Source organism: Mirounga angustirostris, unplaced genomic scaffold, assembly GCF_029215605.1.
Source record: "Mirounga angustirostris isolate CCGP_5_RB_7025 unplaced genomic scaffold, mMirAng1.0.hap1 SCAF_2, whole genome shotgun sequence".
NCBI classification, from domain to species: domain Eukaryota; kingdom Metazoa; phylum Chordata; class Mammalia; order Carnivora; family Phocidae; genus Mirounga; species Mirounga angustirostris.
In genome coordinates this window covers 86,523,673-86,544,677 of record NW_026991710.1, presented here as the reverse complement: position 1 = coordinate 86,544,677, position 21,005 = coordinate 86,523,673, and the positions used below count along the sequence as shown (strand labels likewise).

The following is a 21,005-nucleotide window of genomic DNA, read 5'->3' as shown; positions in this document are numbered from 1 at the left end:
AAGATTTCTTATTTTGTTGGGGGAATGTGAAAAAATACATTTGAAGGATGAATAAGACGGTATGGGACACTTTCTACTAAAGTGCTGAGGTGAGAAAGAATTTGATAAGTTGAAAGACTTGAACTAAATTATGTGGCTACAATAGAGAGTGGGAATAGCCTGAGATATTAGGTAACATTTAATGAGTGTACTCTGTGCCAGGTATTCTTGCAACTACTTTACATGTATTACCAGATCTTATAGGGCATTAGAAACTTTGTTAAGGATCTTGTTCTTTAACCTTTAGACAGAGAGAAGTGAAAAGACCATTTAACCAAGTGAGTGATATAGAAAGACATGGAGGGGGACAGGAGTGGTTGTGGGGAGACTGATTAAGCTATTATGGTGGGCCAGATAATGGATAATGGTAGCTTGGTCTAGGGTGGTGGTAGTAAGGATTAAAAAAGGTAGATGAATTTGAGATATATTTATGTGGTTTGGTGATTGAATGGGACAGCGGTGGTGGGTGAGGAATTAGGAGGACTTAAAGCTGATACTCACGTTCTGGCTGGAGCAATGAGGTGAGTATCATTTGAGAAAGGGAATGCTCAAGATCTGGTTGGGAGACAAAAGAAGAGGTTTTGAGTGGTCTGTTAGGCACATGTTGAATAGGGGACACCAGCGAGATAGCCAAGTCAAGCTGGCTGTTGGATCTTGGAAGAGATGGGTGGGCTGGAGAGATAAATGTATAATCAGCGGCAAAAGGGTGTAGATCAAATAGTCTAGGACAGTAATTCTCAAACTTTAGAGTGGATCAGAATCAGCTAGAAGGTTTAATACAGATTTCTGGGCCCACTCACAGTTTTTTCTTCAGTTGATCTGAGATCTGTGCTGCTGATCCAGACGTCACATTTTGAGAAGGTGTAGAGTGAGGCAAGAAGAGATCCAGAACCTAACCTTGAGGAACTCATTTATGTTGAAGTGGAATAGGAACCTACAAAAAGACTAAGAAAGAAGTAGGAGGAAAAAACAGTGTTTATTTTATTTACCTACAGCTAGGAATACTTTGGTGAGAACATGGAATGATGGGACAAAGGCCAAATTGCAGGAAATGCAGCATAAATAGAAGAATTAAGAAAGGGAGCATAGAATGAGGATGACTTTCTGAGGAAGTTTTGCTATGAAATGAAGAAGGCAGGATACAAGAGCCTTGAATATATCCAAGTATTAATGAAAAGATGCTGGTAGGAAGAAAGAGGCTGTGGGAGTGGGCAGTGGAGAAGACATAGTAAATAATCCATAGCTCAAGATCCAGATTGAGAAGGAAAAGGTAGGATCCAGGTACAGGTAGCATTACATGGAGAGCCATCTTTTCATTTATCAAGTGGGGAAAAAGGGAAGGATGGGTGCAGGTAAGTTTGTGGATGTAGTCGCAAGAAGTTGATTTGGTGATTCTCTGACAGCTTGTTTTCTCTGTGAAGTCAGGAAAGACATCTACTGAGATAGGATAGCAGTTTCAAGGAAAATGGACAAAGTGTAACTGGTCTTGGCAGAAAGTGGGGAAGTGAGTTGACAAGAAAAGCATGATAGGATTGCTAAATTGTGTGGAGTGCCTAGATGAGATTGGTGACTCTGAAGATACAGTGTGTGTATTCCTCTCAGCTGCACTTAGAGTTTGGGTGCAGGCAGGGAGAAGGTAAATAGCAGGATGGATGGCTACAACGTAGATGAAACTATAGGACTGTAGGACAAGGGTGCTTAGAAAAGAGAGTCTTTGAAAGGCTGGACCATGGAATATAAGCTGGAAAGGAAGTGAAATGACAGACTGCAAATAAATCAAGAATGAGTGAGATGGAGAAAAGAGATCATTGTTTAGTAGTGGAAATTTCTGTGTTATATGCATTTGCCATAGATGATTCCTACTATGAGCTAAGAATTCACCACATTCCTAGGTCACTGACATTTTTTAAAGTAGTAATTACTAATTTTCTGACATCCTTTTTTTTTAAAGCAATACCTAGATTTTAAATTAAACCTACATTTAAAGCATTATTTCTTTCATGTATCTGTATCTGTGTATACACACACACACACTTAGGACTTTGTTTTCTAGAATCCTCAGTTAGAATGATATGGCTTTTTTCCAGTCTGTTTTGATCATGGATTTTGGAATATACAGGGAAGGATTGTATAAAAGTAACATAATTTGGTATAACTCCAGGAAAATATTTTTGGAAATTACAAAGGAAATAAATTGATAAATTAGTTGCTGACCTCTTTAAGGATGTCAATAGATGAAGAATAAATTTTACTATGTGTGCGTTTGCCAGTAAGAAAGAAGAATAGAAGCCAGAGAAGGCAACAGAAAAGGGGTGAAGAAAAGTAACATAGAAAACTAAAATATAAAGGATAAAACACATAACTATGAATGTTTTATATTAGGCCCATCTACTGTTTTCTCTTTGATGAGGGGAAAAAAGTTGGAGCAAGGAGGTGCCAATAAGGACAAAGCAGAGGGAACAATGAGTTGGAGGCTTCTATAAATTCAAAGTGCAGGTGGAATGGGAGGAAAGAAATGGGGCAAAAACCAAGCAAACAGAAAACCCAAAAGGATGGTTGACCTAGTACCCTGAAGAGGTTTCTGGGTCAAAACAGTGGAAAAGATAGAATGATGGGAGATCATAGTCAAAAAGTAGAGTAGTTGTGGCTAGTTTCAGGCTTCAGTGGCTGAAGTGGACGTCCTTGGGGTTGAAGGTTTAAGAGTGCAGGAAGCTGGAGATCATCAGTATAGATGCAAATTTAGCATTGCTGAAGATGAAGGTGGGGAGGAGGAAGAAGATGAGCATGGTTCCATACTTTATCAACCTTGAAGGTGCAGGTGTGGATTTCAAGAGAAGATGCTGATGAATGGTGGTCATGGAATGTTTTTCCAAAAGCAGCAATATGGAATAAGATCTCCGTAGACCTTCTTGCTCTTTGAATAGGAAGTCAAAGGAACACCATGTGGGAGATGGTGGTAAAAAGGTGATGTTATGGGGGAAATAGTAAAGAGATACAAGGAGAGCTTAAGAAAAAATGTAGAAAACATAGGGGAATATATTGGTAATGAGTGGGGGCTACAAGACAATGGGCAGCTAGCAATGAAGTTAATGTGGAGAGAGAGAAGGGCTGAGCTGAAAGTACTGGAGGGCTTTTCAAGGGAAAGGTAGTTTGTACCTTAAAGCAGCCTTGATGTATACATAATAGGGAAAGGGAAACTAGAAGTTACTAGGTAGACTAAAGCAGTGGCCTCCAAATTTGTCTCATTATTCCATGAGTGTAAAATTGAGCACACTTCCATATATGTTAGTTGTCAATTATGTGCATACACTACTATCATTCTATATATTAATAGCTTATTTTTAATAAAAAATTAAAAAGAAATTCTTATATTTTTTCCCAATATTGCAATATGAAGGCCACTGGGCTAGAGGGAAAGTAATTTAGGGCATGGGTACAAAGCCTGTTCAGCTTGACAACTGCAGGATCGAATAAGAAGAACTGACTCCAAGGTTCCAGTTGGAATGTTGGTATTGATAACATGACCTCTATGGTCTTATCATCTAGGTGCTGACTCTTGTCCCCTAATCTGTAATGCATACCTTTTATTGGTGATTATGGACTTACATAACAATAAATACTTTGCTTCTGGTTTTCAGCATAGAAATTTCAAGTAATGGTTTTTCTAGTATATTAAAAGGATTCTTTTCAGTATTAATCCTTCGATCAGTGTCATAAAAGAAATGGTTTTGAATAAGTAAATACTATGTTTGTTAGCTATAAAAAGTTACATCAATAAAATGATTGGGCTGTATTCCCCTTGAGCACTCAGGAGGAATGGCAGGTTTATTCTTTTCACTGTGGACATTTCAATGAGGAACTGTTTTCTCTATCATCTATATAGATGATGTATGGAATAATACCATCTTAAGAAGTGACAGAGGTTGCTTCTGAGTTTTCATTAAGTTACTAATACAGCTGTTTGAGGTAGGTTATTTTCCTATTAGTATTGGCTTTTGGATTCATGAATGATTCACATATTTTAGTAGAGCACAGAATTTGACAATAATTCTGAGGCTATCAGATAAGTAATACTTTCTTGAAAACTTAAAAAAAAAAAAAAAAGCCTAAGGGTGTGTGTGTGTTTCCTGTCAAAGTTGGAGAGGGATTGGGGAGAAGTAGATGGGTAAGGAACAAACAAATTTCATTTCAGTCTGAACTTTCATATGCCAAGATTCAACCTACAGCAAGTTTTAATGGTTTTATAAATCCCTGAAAATGAGAGATTACTGTGGAATTGCTGACAGATCCTTAACTCTAATAGTGCAAGTGTGTTGCATTATTACAATATTAACCTCAAGGATAGAAGACAACTTCAAGCCCTACAATATTGATCAAAGGATTGAACACAAAGTATACACTTTTATTTTAATAATTCCTTGCCTGGAGAAGTATTTGAAAAAGTGACACAAGAAATAGAATCACATGATAGCATTGATATTAGCTGAAAACAAAACTTTTTAAGGTTTGGAATTTCATAAGCCTTTGATGTATGTCTTCATTATATTTTAAGCTCCTAATGACACAGAGCATTATCATAAGCCCTATGGGAGAGATTTTATATTATGTATGTATGTGTATATATTTTTTTTTTAAGATTTTATTTATTTATTCATGACAGACAGAGAGAGAGAGAGAGAGGCAGAGGGAGAAGCAGGCTCCCAAGGAGCAGGGAGCCCGATGCGGGACTCGATCCCAGGACCCTGAGATCATGACCTGAGCCCTAGGCAGACGCTTAACCATCTGAGCCACCCAGGCGCCCCTGTGTATATTTTTTTTAAAGTAGCTATGGCACCATTCCTCAGAGACCTTGCTTTTTAAAAATAAGTTAATGCGGGGGAGGAGCAAGATGGCGGAGGAGTAGGAGACCTGGATTTCGTCTCCTCTCAGGAATTCAGCTGGATAGGGATCAAACCATTCTGAACACCTACAAACTCAACAGGAGATCTAAGAAAAGAAGAGCAACAACTCTCTGAACAGAAAAGCAACCACTTTCTGGAAGGTAGGATGTGCGGAGAAGTGAATCCGAGGCGATATTCGGGAGGATAGACAGCGGGGGAGGGGCCTCCGTCGGCCGCTTCTGGCAAGTGATAGAACTGCGGAGCACAGAATTGGAACTTTAGAAGTCAGCTCCGCTGAGGAACGTCACTCTGGTGGCTAAGCGGGGGGTGAAACCCTCGTGGGACAGTGTGGTCTCAGGAACCTCGGGGACACAGACCGGGGGTGCCTTAGTGCAGCAGAGCTCCCAGGTATCAGAGCGGGGAAGCCGGCTACAGAGATGGAGCTGAGGCGCGGGCTCTCAGCTCGGGGTTGCCATAAACCGTGATCCACGGCACAGTCAGGCCACTGCTCCTCCAGCAGGGACCCAACAAGCGGCAGATCCGGGGAGACTCACCTTTTTCCCCGAGGGGGAGCAGCGTGGGAGCTCACCGCAGGGATCTGCTGGGTTTGGAGACTCCACATGGGGTCGGGTGCCAGAGGTAGAAACGCGCGGTCGCAGGCCGGGTGAGCACGGAGTGCGGCCGGAGACCGGGGAGACGGGAGTGACTGACGGCTTTTCTCTGGGGGCTCACTGAGTTCTCGGCTCCTCCAGGGCGGAGATTGGGAGGCCGCCATTTTCACTCTCCGCCTCCAAAGCTGTACGGAAAGCTCGCAGGGAACAAAAGCTCCAGAGAGCAAACCCGAGCAGATTACTTAGCCCGGACCGGGCAAGGGCAGGGCAATTCCGCCTCTGGCAAAGATTTTGGAAACCACGGCAACAGGCCCCTCCCCCAGAAGATCAGCGAGACCAGCCAGCCAAGACCAAGTTTACCGATCAATGAGAACGGCAGAACTCCAGCGCTAGGGGAATAATGCACATAGAATTCATGGCTTTTTTACCATGATTCTTTAGTCTTTCAAAGTTAATTTTTTTTTTTACTTGCTTTTTTTTTTTTTTTTGAATTTTTCTTTTTCCCTTTTTTCAACCAACATCTTGTCAATCCCTTTTAAAAAAACCACATTTTTATTTTTCATTTTTAGAGTCATGTTCAATCCCTTCATAGTAGTTACCTGTATTTTTGGCATATATATATAAGTTGTTCTCTCTTTAAAATTTTGAGATAGTTTCTTCTAACAGATCAAAATATACCCTAAATCTCTAGTGTATGGTTTTTTTCCTACTCCCCTGCCTGATCATATTCTCTGCCTTTTTTTTTCTTTTTTTTTTAAATCCTCTTCTTTCTTTTTTCAAAAACTTCTTATCAATTCCTTTTATAAAATTTTTTATAATTTCCATCTTTACAGTCATATTCCATCCCTTCATCATATCAACCCTTATTTTTGTACATATATAAATTTTTCTTTCTTTAAAATTTTGGGAGGCACTTTCTTCTAACAGACCAAAATACACCCAAAATCTAGTGTGTGGCACTGATCTATATACCAGCCTGATCATATTTGATCACATTCTGGTTTTTTTTGGTTTTGTTTTGTTTTTGTTTGTTTTTATCTTTATCTTTTTCTTTTTCTATTTTTTCTTTTTCTTTTTTCTCTCTTTCCCTTTCTTTTCCCACTGCTTCAGGTCTTTTCTGATTTGTTTAGAGTATATTTTCTGGGAACGTTGTTACCCTGTTAGCATTTTGTTCTCTCATTAATCTGTTCTCCTCTGGACAAAATGACAAGATGGAAAAAATCACCTCAACAAAAAGAACAAGAGGTAGTACCAACTGCCAGGGACCTACTCAATACGGACATTAGTACGATGTTGGATCTAGAGTTCAGAATCATGACTTTAAATATACTAGCTGGGCTTGAAAAAAGCATGCAAGTTATTAGAGAAACCCTTTCTGGAGAAGTAAAAGAACTAAAATCTAACCAAGTAGAAATCAAAAAGGCTATTAATAAAGTGCAATAAAAAATGGGGGCGCTAACTGCTAGAATAAATGAGGTAGAAGAGAGAATCAGTGATATAGAAAATGAAATGATGGAAAATAAAGAAGCTGAGAAAAAGAGAGATAAACAACTACTGGATCACAAGGGCAGAATTCGAGAGATAAGCGATACCATAAGATGAAACAACATTAGAATAATTGGGATCCCAGAAGAAGAAGAAAGAGAGAGAGGGGCAGAAGGTATAATGGAGCAAATTATACCAGAGAACTTCCCTAATTTGGGGAAGGAAACAGGCATGAAAATCCAGGAAGCACAGAGAACCCCTCTCAAAATCAATAAAAATAGGTCAACACCCCGACATCTAATAGTAAAACTTATAAGTCTCAGAGACAAAGAGAAAATCCTGAAAGCAGCTCGGGAGAAGAGATATGTAATCTACAATGGTAGAAACATTAGATTGGCAACAGACCTATCCACAGAGACCTGGCAGGCCAGAAAGGACTGGCAGGATATATTCAGACACTAAATGAGAAGAATATGCAGCCAAGAATACTCTATCCAGCTAGGCTGTCATTGAAAATAGAAGGAGAGATAAAAAACTTTCAGGAGAAACAAAAACTAAAGGAATTTGTAAACACAAAACCAGCCCTACAAGAAATCTTGACAGGGGTCCTCTAAGCAAAGAGAGAGCCTAAAAGCAACATAGACCAGAAAGGAACACAGACAATATACAGTAACAATCACCTTACAGGCAATACAATGGCACTAAATTTCTATCTTTCAATAGTTAACCTGAATGTAAATGGGCTAAATGCCCCAATCAAAAGACACAGGCTATCAGATTGGATAAAAAAACAAGACCCATCGATATGCTGTCTGCAAGAGACTCATTTTAGACCCAAAGACACCCCCAGATTTAAAGTGAGGGGGTGGAAAGCCATTTACCATGCTAATGGACACCAAAAGAAAGCTGGGATGGCAATCCTTATATCATACAAATTAGATTTTAAACCAAAGACTGTAATAAGAGATGAGGAAGGACACTATATCCTACTTAAACGGTCTGTCCAACAAGAAGATCTAACAATTGTAAATATCTATGCCCCTAACATGGGAGCAGCCAATTATGTAAGGCAATTAATAACAAAAGCAAAGAAACACATTGACAACAATACAATAATAGTGGGGGACTTTAACACCCCCCACTGAAATGGACAAATCGTCTAAGCAACAGATCAACAAGGAAATAAAGACTTTAAATGACACACTGGACCAAATGGACTTCACAGATAAATTCAGAACATTCCATCCCAAAGCAACAAAATACACATTCTTCTCTAGTGCCCATGGAACATTCTCCAGAATCGATCACATCCTAAGTCATAAATCAGGTCTCAACCGGTACCAAAAGATTGGGATCATTCCCTGCCTATTTTCAGACCACAATGCTTTGAAACTAGAACTCAATCACAAGAGGAAAGTCGGAAAGAACTCAAATACATGGAGGCTAAAGAGCATCCTACTAAAGATTGAATGGGTCAACCAGGAAATTAAAGAAGAATTTAAAAAATTCATGGAAACCAATGAAAATGAAGACACAACTATTCAAAATCTTTGGGATGCAGCAAAGGCGGTCCTAAGAGGAAAGTATATAGCAATACAAGCCTTTCTCAAGAAACAAGAAAGGTCTCAAGTACACAACCTAACCCTCCACCTAAAGGAGCTGGAGAAAGAATACCAAATAAAGCCTAAACCCAGCAGGAGAAGAGAAATAATAAAGATCAGAGCAGAAATCAATGAAATAGAAACTAAAAGAACAGCAGAACAGATCAACGAAACTAGGAGCTGGTTCTTTGAAAGAATTAACAAGATTGATAAACCCCTGGCCAGACTTATCAAAAAGAGAAGAGAAATGACCCAAATCAACAAAATCATGAATGAAAGAGGAGAGATCACAACCAACACCAAAGAAATACAAACAATTATAAGAACATATTATGAGCAACTCTATGCCAGCAAATTAGATAACCTGGAAGAGATGGATGCATTCCTAGAGATGTATCAACTACCAAAACTGAACCAGGATGAAATAGAAAACCTGAACAGACCTATAACCACTAAGGAAATTGAAGCAGTCATCAAAAATCTCCCAAAAAACAAAAGCCCAGGGCCAGACGGCTTCCCAGGGGAATTCTACCAAACATTTAAAGAAGAATTAACACCTATTCTTCTGAAACTGTTCCAAAAAATAGAAATGGAAGGAAAACTTCCAAACTCGTTTTATGAGGCCACCATTACCTTGATCCCCAAACCAGACAAAGACCCCATTAAAAAGGAGAACTACAGACCAATATCCCTGATGAACATGGATGCAAAAATTCTCACCAAAATACTAGCCAATAGGATCCAACAGTACATTAAACGATTATTCACCATGACCAAGTGGGATTTATCCCTGGGCTGCAAGGTTGGTTCAACATCCGCAAATCAATCAATGTGATACAATACATTAACAAAAGAAAGAATAAGAATCATATGATCCTCTCAATAGATGCAGAAAAAGCATTTGACAAAGTACAGCATCCTTTCTTGATCAAAACTCCTCAGAGTATAGGGATCGAGGGTTCATACCTCAATATCATAAAAGCCATCTATGAAAAACCCACAGCGAATATCATTATCAATGGGGAAAAACTGAGAGCTTACCCCCTAAGGTCAGGAATGCAGTAGGTATGTCCACTATCACCACTGCTATTCAACATAGTATTAGAAGTCTGGGCCACAGCAATCAGAAAACAAGAAGAAATCAAAGGCATCCAAATCAGCAAAGAAGACATCAAACTCTCACTCTTTGCAGATGATATGATACTTTATGTAGAAAACCCCAAAGACTCCACCCCAAAACTGCTAGAACTCATACAGGAATTCAGTAAAGTGGCAGGATATAAAATGAATGCACAGAAGTCAGTGGCATTCCTATACACCAACAACAAGACAGAAGAAAGAGAAATTAAGGAGTCGATCCCATTTACAATTGCACCCAAAACCATAAGATACCTAGGCATAAATCTAACCAAAGAGGCAAAGGATCTGTACTCAGAAAACTATAAAATACTCATGAAAGAAATTGAGGAAGACACAAAGAAATGGAAAAACGTTCCATGCTCATGGATTGGAAGAACAAATATTGTGAAGATGTCAATGCTACCTAGAGCAATCTACAGATTCAGTGCAATCCCCATCAAAATACCATCCACTTTTTTCAAAGAAATGGAACAAATCATCCTAAAATTTGTATGGAACCAGAAAAGACCCCGCATAGCCAGAGGAATGTTGAAAAAGAAAAGCAAAGCTGGCGGCATCACAATTCCGGACTTCCAGCTCTATTACAAAGCTGTCACCATCAAGACAGTATGGTACTGGCACAAAAACAGACACATAGATCAATGGAACAAAATAGAGAGCCCAGAAATGGACCCTCAGCTCTATGGTCAACTCATCTTTGACAAAGCAGGAAGAAATGTCCAGTGGAAAAAAGACCTTCTCTTCAACAAATGGTGTTGGGAAAATTGGACAGCCACATGCAGAAGAATGAAACTGGACCATTTCCTTACACCACACACAAAAATAGACTCCAAATGGTTGAAAGACCTCAATGTGAGACAGGAGTCCATCAAAATCCTAAAGGAGAACACAGGCAGCAACCTCTTCGACCTCAGCCGAAGCAACTTCTTCCTAGAAACATCGCCAAAGGCAAGGGAAGCAAGGGCAAAAATGAACTATTGGGACTTCATCAAGATAAAAAGCTTTTGCAAAGCAAAGGAAACAGTCAACAAAACCAAAAGACAACCGACAGAATGGGAGAAGATATTTGCAAGTGACATATGAGATAAAGGGCTAGTATCCAAAAACGATAAAGAACTTCTTAAACTCAACACCCAAGAACAAAGAATCCAATCAAGAAATGGGCAGAAGAGATGAACAGACATTTTTCCAAAGAAGACATCCAAATGGCCAACAGACACATGAAAAAGAGCTCAATATCACTTGGCATCAGGGAAATCCAAATCAAAACCTCAATGAGATACCACCTCACACCAGTCAGAATGGCTAAAATTAACAAGTCAGGAAATGACAGATGTTGGCGGGGATGCGTACAAAGGGGAACCCTCCTACACTGTTGGTGGGAATGCAAGCTGGTGCAGCCACTCTGGAAAACAGTATGGAGGTTCCTCAAAAAGTTGAAAATAGAGCTACCATATGATCCAGCAATTGCACTACTGGGTATTTACCCCAAAGATACAAAAGTAGGGATCCGAAAGGGTACGTGCACCCCGATGTTTATAGCAGCAATGTCCACAATAGCCAAACTGTGGAAAGAGCCCAGATGTCCATCGACAGATGAATGGATAAAGAAGAAGTGGTATATATATACAATGGAATATTATGCAGCCATCAAGAGGAATGGGATCTTGCCATTTGCAACGACGTGGATGGAACTGGAGGGTATTATGTTGAGCGAAATAAGTCAACCAGTGAAAGACATGTATCATATGACCTCACTGATATGAGGAATTCTTAATCTCAGTAAACAAACTGAGGGTTGCTGGAGTTGTGGGGGTGGGAGGGATTGGGTGGCTGGGTGATAGACACTGGGGAGGTTATGTGCTCTGGTAAGCACTGTGAATTGTGCAAGACTGTTGAATCACAGATTTGTACCTCTGAAAGAAATAATGCAATATATGTTAAGGAAAAAAAAAAGAAGATAGCAGGAGGGGAAGAATGAAGGGGGGGAAATAGGAGGGGGAGACGAACCATGAGAGATGATGGACTCTGAGAAACAAACTGAGGGTTCTAGAGGGGAGGGGCGTGGGAGGATGGGTTAGCCTGGTGATGGGTATTGAGGAGGGCACGTTCTGCATGGAGCACTGGGTGTTATGCACAAACAATGAATCATGGAACACTACATCTAAAACTAATGATGTAATGTATGGGCATTAACATAACAATAAAAAATTAAAAAAATAAAAATAAAAAATAAAAATAAGTTAATGCATGAGATACCACAATCTAAATGTGATCCAATAAGATTATCATTAGTATGTTTTCTGAGGCATTAAAGGTTGAAGCTGAGGACTAAGGAGATAAAAAGAAAATATAATTGAGGTGAAAGCTGCAGCACCAAAAGCTGCAGCACCTTTATAGCTCATTCCTTGATGCTTCCTCTAAACCATTGCCCTCCTGTGACACCTCACCCCCCAAAATCTTTTTTTTTTTTTGGCAGTGGAAATAAGGTTTGAGAGAAGAAATTTTGGATATATTATATATATAAGATATATAGTAAACCTGACCTAAACAGATCAAATTCTTGTATATTGAACTGTAAGTGTATATTTTAAAACAGAGTTAGGAAGGGCCTCTGTGGCAGGAAGGAACTTAGCAGGATTTAAAATTTAACCATGGATGTGGATACATACAAAACTGATAACGTTCTTGCTTCAGGGGAAAAGAATTTGGTAGGGATAACAAAGAAATTTACTTTTTTCTTTAATAACCTTTTTCACATTTCAGATTTTGTATCATGGGCACAGTATTACCTATTGCAAATAAAAGAACAAAATAGATAAACTTTAACATAGATAACTGTTCGTTGTCTCTAAATGAACCCCCCCCCCCTTCTTTTTTCTTCAGGTGTTTGCAATGGCTGCTACTGTGAATTTGGAACTTGATCCCATTTTTTTGAAAGCACTAGGCTTCTTACATTCAAAAAGTAAGGATTCTGCAGAAAAGTTAAAGGCACTACTTGATGAATCTTTGGCTCGGGGCATTGATTCAAGTTACCGTCCATCTCAGAAGGTACCTATGTGAATAAAAAGCTTTGGGGGGAGTTTTGTAAGGCCTGTAGTAGAACAGTGTTAATACTTAGATCATCTCAAAACAATCTCCCTGCCATAATAATCTTTCCTTAAGGCATGAAGAAATTATATTCTTTAGTGTTCTTTTCTTCCTTCATGCTTTCAGAGAACTGTTACATAGAAAAGTTAGCTGGGTGGGAGGGATATTCTGTTCTACTACTTTATGTGTAGATTAACCCACTTATTTATGATTTAATTTCTAATTCTTTATGATCAAAACATTTTTTAATTTCCTGGATGAAACCATAATTTGTAATTATTCTCTAATGTTTTGCGGGCCAAAAATCATGAAGTAAAAGGACAGGGATTTTGCAGTGAAGTGGATTGAATATGGGAAGGATAATTTAAGGGAAAAAAGAGGTGTGAATGAACTATGAGAACTGTGTGGCTCCAACTTTGATAATAACAAAGCAGCCAAACAACTTTATGTGAAAAGAATATACATTTTGGAACCAAACCTGTAAATCCCAGCTTGCCTCTTGTTAGTTGTATGGTAGTAGATATTATATCCTAAACATTTATTGTGTTTAGGGTACTTTTCTGCATGGTGTGTGTGTATAATTAATTTTAATTGTGATAATGATCCTTTGAGATAGGTATTGTTTATTTTCATTTAAAAATAAAGGAACTGATTACAATATCATTGTATATTGTGCCTGGGTGGCTCAGTCGATTAAGCGTTTGACTTCGGTTCAGGTCATGATCTCAGGGTCCTGGGATCGAGCCCCACACGGGGCTCTCTGGGCTCAGCTGGGAGTCCGCTTGTCCCTCTGTCCCTCCCTCTGCTTGTGCTTTCTCTCTCAATAAATAAATAAAATCTTTAAAAAATAATAAAAAAATAAGGAAACTGGGGTGTGTAGTAACTTCATTTCAGCCAGCCTCTATTTCTTTAGTAGTAAAATGGGGATAATAAAAATTACCTTGTAAAATTGTGAAAATTAACCAAAGATAAAGTATGTAAGTCACCTAGTGTAGTATCTAGCTGGTACATAATAGGCTTTTCATGAATGGCAGCTCTTATTATATTCTGTAATACCTGATACATTCTTTCAAACCTTTCTAAAACTCTAGAGCCCTGAAACTCCAAGTCACCCAGGTCTTTAGACCTAGGTACCAAACTGAGGGAAGACAGAACTACATCACTCACTCAGTCTAATCCACAATCTCAAACTAAAGACAGGCCCAAATCCCAGACTCAGTAGCCAAGTCCCAAACCCAGTGTTTAAGTAAACTGGTATTTTGCCCCCAGTCTTCTTTCAGCACAAACTCTCATATTCTCAAGTCTTTTTGCTGTGTTTTGAATAGTAGGGCCAGTGTGTCCTTGTTTCTTCTACCATCCTCATTCTGGTAGGTTCAGTGAGTTCAAACTGACCAAATTATACAACTCTACAGAATATACTAGTAAGTTTATTCTGCTCTGAATATGGATACTATCCCAATAGGAAAAACCTATTATTACTAAAGAAGCAGTACTGTATTTTGAGATTCTAAAACAGAAGGAAGTTCATCTATTAAAATACATGAAAAATTTGTTTTGATTAAAAAGCCTCCTGCCCTTAGATTTCTAACTGGAGTTACTTCTGTTGATCAACCTAGAGAATATACTGTGTTAGGTATTTAAAAAGTATGGATTCACTTAATTGTAGCCTTTAGCTGTCCATTTCCATTTCTAAGATGGTTAAGAATCACCTGGAGGCAGTGGTATGCTTGTATCTTTTTTTTTTTTCCTAAGATTTTATTTATTTATTTGACAGAGAGAGCGAGAGAGCACAAGCAGGGGGAACAGTAGAGGGAGAGGGAGAAGCAGGCTCCGTGCCAAGCAGGGAGCCCGATGCGGGGCTCAATCCCAGAATCCTGAGATCATGACCTAAGCCGAAGGCAGACGCTTAACCATCTGAGCCACCCAGACGCCCCAGCAGTGGTATGCTTATAAACATTAACAACTGGCTCTCCAAATGTAGTATCAACATAAAAATTAGTTGATATTTCATTTACATCACTGAGTAAGTCAAATGTGAAGTAATGAATTCAGAGGTGCCTGGGTGGCTCAGTCGGTTAAGCATTGATCAAGATTAGCTCTTGATCTCAGCTCAGGTCTTAATTTCAGGGTCGTGAGTTCAAGCCTTGTCTTGGGCTCCATGCTGGACATGGAGTCTGCTTATAGAAAAGAAAAAGAAATAATGAATTTAGAACTTAACTCATCCTTCAATGACTTGTAACTCTTTTGCTGAATTAGATAATAGTTTTCAAATGCTGCAAGATTATGTTTTTTGTTTTTTTTTATGTTAGAGACACAATACACTTCTAAGTTTAATCTGCATTACCAACACTTCTTCTATCACTTTCCCAGGGCTACACGAGTGGTCACCAAACTTTATGTAAAGTATCAAATACTAAATGTTTTAGGTTTTGTGGGCCACATGGTCTCTGTCACAATGATCTAATTCTGCCATGGTAGCATGAAAGCACTGCAGGTTATACATAAATGAGTGAGTATAGCTGTGTTCTAATGTAACTTTATTTATAAAAAACAGGAAATAAGGCCAAATTTGGCCTCTAGGCCTCAGTTTTCCAACACCTGGTCTAGACAGTCGGCACAATAAATCAAGTGTAGCTACCAATAAGTCTAAAGCCCCGTTCTTTATCCCTTCCCCATTTCTTCCTCCTTAGAGGTTACCACTGTTCTGAAGCTAATGTATATCATTCCTGTTTGTATTTTTATACATTTATGTATTACCACAAAAAAGTAGACTGCACTCAGACATTCTGGTTTATTTAGAATGGGAGGAAATGCCCTCCTTTTTTGCAGGGTGATTCCAAGGAGTTATCATATATGTAAACTTTTTATACTATTAGCAGTGGATAGCAAGTATAAATATCAGCAAAGTAGTAATATAAGACAAGGAGGAAAAGACAACCCGGAGACTGAAAATATTTGCAAATCAATTATCTGATAAAGGACTTGTATCCAGAACCTACGAATAACTTTTTAGACTCAGTAATAAAACGAACAACTCTGTTTTTTAAAAAGGGCAAAAAATTTTAAGGAACATTTTACCAAAGAAGATATATGTATAGCAGATAAGCACTTGAAAAACTGTTCAACATCATTAGACATTAGGAAAATGGAAATGGAATCCATAGTGATATACCACTATATACCTATGACAATGTCTAAAATTAAAAAAATTAGCCAAACCAATGTTGATGAGGATGCTAAGGAGCTGGGACTCTCATATACTTCTGGTGGAAATGTAAAATGGTATACTGCTTTGGAAAATGGTTTGGTAGTTTCATACACCCACCATATGATCCAGCTGTTTTACTCCTAGACATTAATTCTAGAGAAATGAAGTAAATGTCCACACAAAGATTTGTGCATGAATGGTCATAATAGCTTTATTTGTAATAGCCCCAAACTATAAACAAATATCCACCAATAGATAAATGAATAAACAAATGGTATATCCATTTGATAGAATATTATTCAGCAATATAAGGAATGAACTGTTGATATATTCAGCAACCTGAGTCAATCTCAAAATAAATAGGCTGAGTGAAAGAAGACAGAAAAAAAGAGTATATACCATATGATTTTGTTCCTATAAATTTCTAGGAAATGTAAACCAATTTATAGTTACAGAAAGCAGGTCAGTGGTTGCCTGACGATGGTGGGGGTCATAGTTTCTCTAGGGTATATACCACTAAGAGTAATTATAGTGGGCCACAGGGAAACTTTGGGGGATGATGGATATGTTCTTTATTGATTGTAGTGATGGTTTCATGTGAAAATTACCGATTTTACACTTTATACAGTTTGTATATCAATTATTTCTCAATAAATCTTTTTTAAAGAAATGGATGTTACATTGGTCCAAACATTTCTTAATTTTCAACTAAAAATTGTTTATGATCTACTTTTTACAATTTGTTAGAACATTTAACTACAAGTATCTTTTTATTTCATCTTTTAGGATGTGGAGCCACCCAAAATTTCAAGCACAAAAACTATTTCTGTTAAGCAAGAGCCCAAAACATCATCCAGTCTTCCTTCTGGCAATAGTAATGGCAAAGCCCTCACAACTGAAAAAGTAAAGAAGGAAGCTGAAAAGAGACCAGCTGATAAAGTAAGAATTAATTTAATCTGCCTTTAAAAAGAGTAAATCAGTTATGCTTATAGGCAGGAACAATGTTTCTTTTTGTGCTCACTTCTTTTACATAATAGTAGGTAAAGTACATAATAATTACTAGTAAACATATTTTGATAATTATAGATGTTGATTTTTTGAAAAGTGAGTAAAATTTAGAAACATTATTTAACCATTTACTGAAGTCATTATCAATACATATTTAAACCCTAGGGGATGTACTATTTTAAGTATAAACTTTAATCCATAACTTAAATATTCTAGATGGAACAGTTGTTGAGAAGAAAAGACAGGAGAGAATAAAGATGGAAGTGACTAAACATGAAATTTGTTACAGAATGGTGTGTACCTTAACAGAGCTACAGATAATTCTTGGATTGCCTATTTTGAATGGTTTTTGCACATAGTTAATTATTAAGATTTTAGCACTTAGTAAAAAATACATTTAAAAAATCTTTAGTAATTCTTGCCCTCAAGGTGGAGTATTTTAGTCTCATGTTTTCATACTCTTTCTAAATATTGAAAATATTTACTATTCATCAACTATATAGTATTTTCTGTGCTTTTAAGTTTGTATAAATGGTATCATACTGTACATGTATATCTTTTGGCAAATTACTTTTTCATCTCTCAGTAAATGTACTTTTGAAATTCAGCTGTGTTGATAACATGAAGATGTAAATATTGCTTTCAGCTACCATATAATAGTTATTCAGTGAATAAATCAGTTTATCCATTCCCCTACTGATGAGCAATTAGCTTATTTCTCCTTTTTTTCTATTACAACGGAGCTTCAGTGAGCTGCTTTAAAGGTAAATTTGTGCACACGGTGATAGTTTCTATAGGAGGTATATCTATAAATAGATGTAATAGGATAGGTACATCTTCAATATTACTAGACATTGCCAAGTTACTATCAGAAGTGCATATACTAAATTTGTACTCTCGCCAATAAAGTATAAAAATTGCAAATTCTCCATGTCTTATCAGACTTTTTAATTGTTGCAAATCTGACAGGTATGTGTGTAACATTTATATCTTAAAGAGAGGAGCCAAAATTTGCTTTGAAGCAAATATGGCCAGTGTCTGGATGACTGGGAGATGGTTTGTTATTTACTTCTTTTCAATATATTTCAAATATCAGTAGTTTAAGATTTTATTTATTTGAGAGAGAAAGAAAACACAAGTGGGGGGGAGGGGCAGAGATGAGAGGGAGAAGTAGACTCCCCACTGATCAGGGAGCTCCATGTCTGCTTGATCCCAGAACCCAGGATCATGACATGAGCCAAAGGCAGACATTTAACCACCTGAGCCACCCAGGTGCACCAAATATTGTAGTTTATAATTTAAAATATTTAAGATAAAAAGTAGCCATAAAAATAGCCTTTTTAGTGCTGTGGCTTCTCATTTCAAAGTATCTGATAGGGGAACAAAAGACCATATAGGTAAATGCATTGAACCAGAATTCTTTAATGGGTAAAAGAATACAAAGACAGATAGATACATGCTAAAATGTTCTGATTTTTTTATTTCTGCCTTGCTGGTTTCTTGTAATGTATTGATTATGAACTTATTATAAATCTTCTACAGATCTTTAGTGTTTAGAACTGTCCCTAGCTATGTCAAAATACCTGTCAAGTGGACTTGGTCATTGCAAGTATCCTTCTTATCCATCTCTCCATGATTTAAGGTTTATTCTGACATGTTACTTTCTGATTGTCTGCTATTTTTATAGATGAAATCAGACATCACAGAAGGAGTTGATATTCCAAAGAAACCTAGATTGGAGAAACCAGAGACGCGGTCCTCTCCCATTACTGTCCAAACCAGCAAGGATTTAGCTATGACTGACCTTTCCAGTTTTGAGGAGACTAGTGCTGATGATTTTGCCATGGAGATGGGATTGGCCTGTGTTGTTTGTAGGTAAGTTGTACCTTTCTCTGGAAAGATTCTTTTGTTTTTGTAAAGAGCAAACAAAAGGAAAAAAAAAAATCAGACCAGTTGTTTGATGTTAATATTTTGTTTTTATAATTTGGAGGTGGGTAGGAGATAAGTAGATTATTCTCTATGAGATGCCCCTATAGCAATTTACCATCTTAAAAATTATCATATATTTTGTCTTCCTCACTGTGGCATCTATAATCTGTTACGTCATAGTAACATTTTCTGCATTCCTGGGTTCTAGAGGGAAAGCTATTATTGCTTTATTCTTTAGTGAAGAAGAATTTGTTCAGCAGATTACTTCTGTTCTTTTTAAGAAGTCTGTGTTGCTTTTTTTTCTTTGAATTGTTGATAGTACTTATAAAGTAGATTGTTATACATAATTTTCTAAACACCCTTACATCTTTTCCTACAAATAATGGGAAAAAAAATGAATGGATTGTATAAGTTATTCTGAGCGTTGTTTTAAATCATGGATACATAATTATAAAAACATGGATAATTTTGCTTATTAGAAGATGCATTGTAAAAATCAGAAAAACTGAATTTTAAACTGCTTGATTCAAGGGGCTATATTTTTGTTAATGACTTGTACTGTCTAACACAACAGAAAAGATTACCATCTTTGTTGCTGTTTTCTTCATGAAAATGTTAGGTTCTGGTGCATTGAGACTGAGTAAATAACTGAAAGCTTTTGTGAACCTTACAGAGAATGAGTTAATGTACTTCTGAATAAGATCATTTGTTACAGCTTCATTGTTTTCACATATATTTATTTCAACCTTTATCTACCATGAAGTTTATAATTTTTAAATAAGAAATAAATGGTAAAGTAATAGTGGAGAGCGAGCTAGTAACTTGAACCCTCCATTTGGAGACTTATGATAGTCTAAGGCTGTGGTGATTGCTTTTTGAATTTATTTTTCTTGATACACAATTTGCTACATTCTATTCAGTTGATAATACATATATTTATTGAACACTCTTATCTGCACAGTAATATGCTAAACACTCTAGATAATTAGGTCCTGTTTCTACCTTCATGCATAAGTCAATTTAAATATATAGGCAACTTACTTTAATGAACTTATGTATTAATGAAGAAGACAGGACAATGTGTAGGTAACAAATATAAAGGAATTTAATAGAAGTATAGAGAAAATGTTATGAGATTGTTGGGGCACTAACCAAAGTCTACTCCCTTCTGGGAGAAAGAAAAAAATTATAATGAGAAATGGCTAGGAGAATATAGCCAAATTCAGTTACTAGGGCACCCTACATTCATTCATTCTTGAGCGTGGAATGCTTGTGTAGGCTACATGCTAGAGTTTGTTATTTTGCTGTTTGGTTATCTGGGGTGTTTCCCTCTTTTATATATCACACTTATCAAAACAACCCTAAAATGGCTTTAAATTGTTGCATTCAAATAAGTGCAGTTTTTAATGGTATATTTCCTTAGGCAAATGACGGTGGCATCCGGTAATCAATTAGTAGAATGTCAGGAGTGCCATAATCTCTACCACCAAGATTGCCATAAGCCCCAGGTGACAGACAAGGAAGTGAATGACCCTCGTCTTGTGTGGTATTGTGCTCGATGTACCAGACAAATGAAAAGAATGGTAGGAATCATTTTTTTCTCTATTTTAAACAGTCTCTGTCATTTTTTTGTTGATAGGTACTTTTCAAAATAAAATTTGAATATTTAAGTTATTGAAAAAATAAATTACGTGTACTGATTATTTAAATGTTTGTATGTATAGTGTACATGTATGATTTATGTATCTATGCCTAAAGACTAGACCATATTATATTCATTTTTCTCTGTTGAGCTTTTAGCTTATTCTACTATAGATAAACAGGATTAGAGACCCACAAAATATGAATAGTTCTTACTAGTATGTCACTGTATTTATAAACATTTAGAAATACCGTAAAACACTGTGGGAAATGGTGAGATACAAAGCCCTAGTCTTTGGTGAGTCTGGTAAGGACATATTGAAAATGTTTATTCCTGAGTGGGCTTAAACCATCAAATTCACAAACTATGTAC

At 37.2% G+C, this 21,005-nt stretch overlaps 1 protein-coding gene across 10 annotated transcripts in view; it reads left to right on the top strand.

The window, feature by feature from the left end:
• Positions 1 to 21,005, top strand: part of INTS12 (integrator complex subunit 12) — a 78,504-nt gene that overhangs the window by 2,639 nt on the left and 54,860 nt on the right. For 9 of the 10 annotated variants that reach the window (XM_064584926.1, XM_064584925.1, XM_064584924.1 and 6 more), the window contains exons 2-5: positions 12,643 to 12,807; positions 16,841 to 16,993; positions 18,750 to 18,937; positions 20,415 to 20,574. In XM_064584926.1, coding sequence (XP_064440996.1) covers positions 12,652 to 12,807; positions 16,841 to 16,993; positions 18,750 to 18,937; positions 20,415 to 20,574 — 657 coding nt within the window. In that variant the 5' untranslated portion in view covers positions 12,643 to 12,651. Of the gene's footprint in view, positions 1 to 5,057; positions 5,081 to 12,642; positions 12,808 to 16,840; positions 16,994 to 18,749; positions 18,938 to 20,414; positions 20,575 to 21,005 lie in introns of those variants that run through there. The other variant, XM_064584929.1, reaches the window with a different exon arrangement.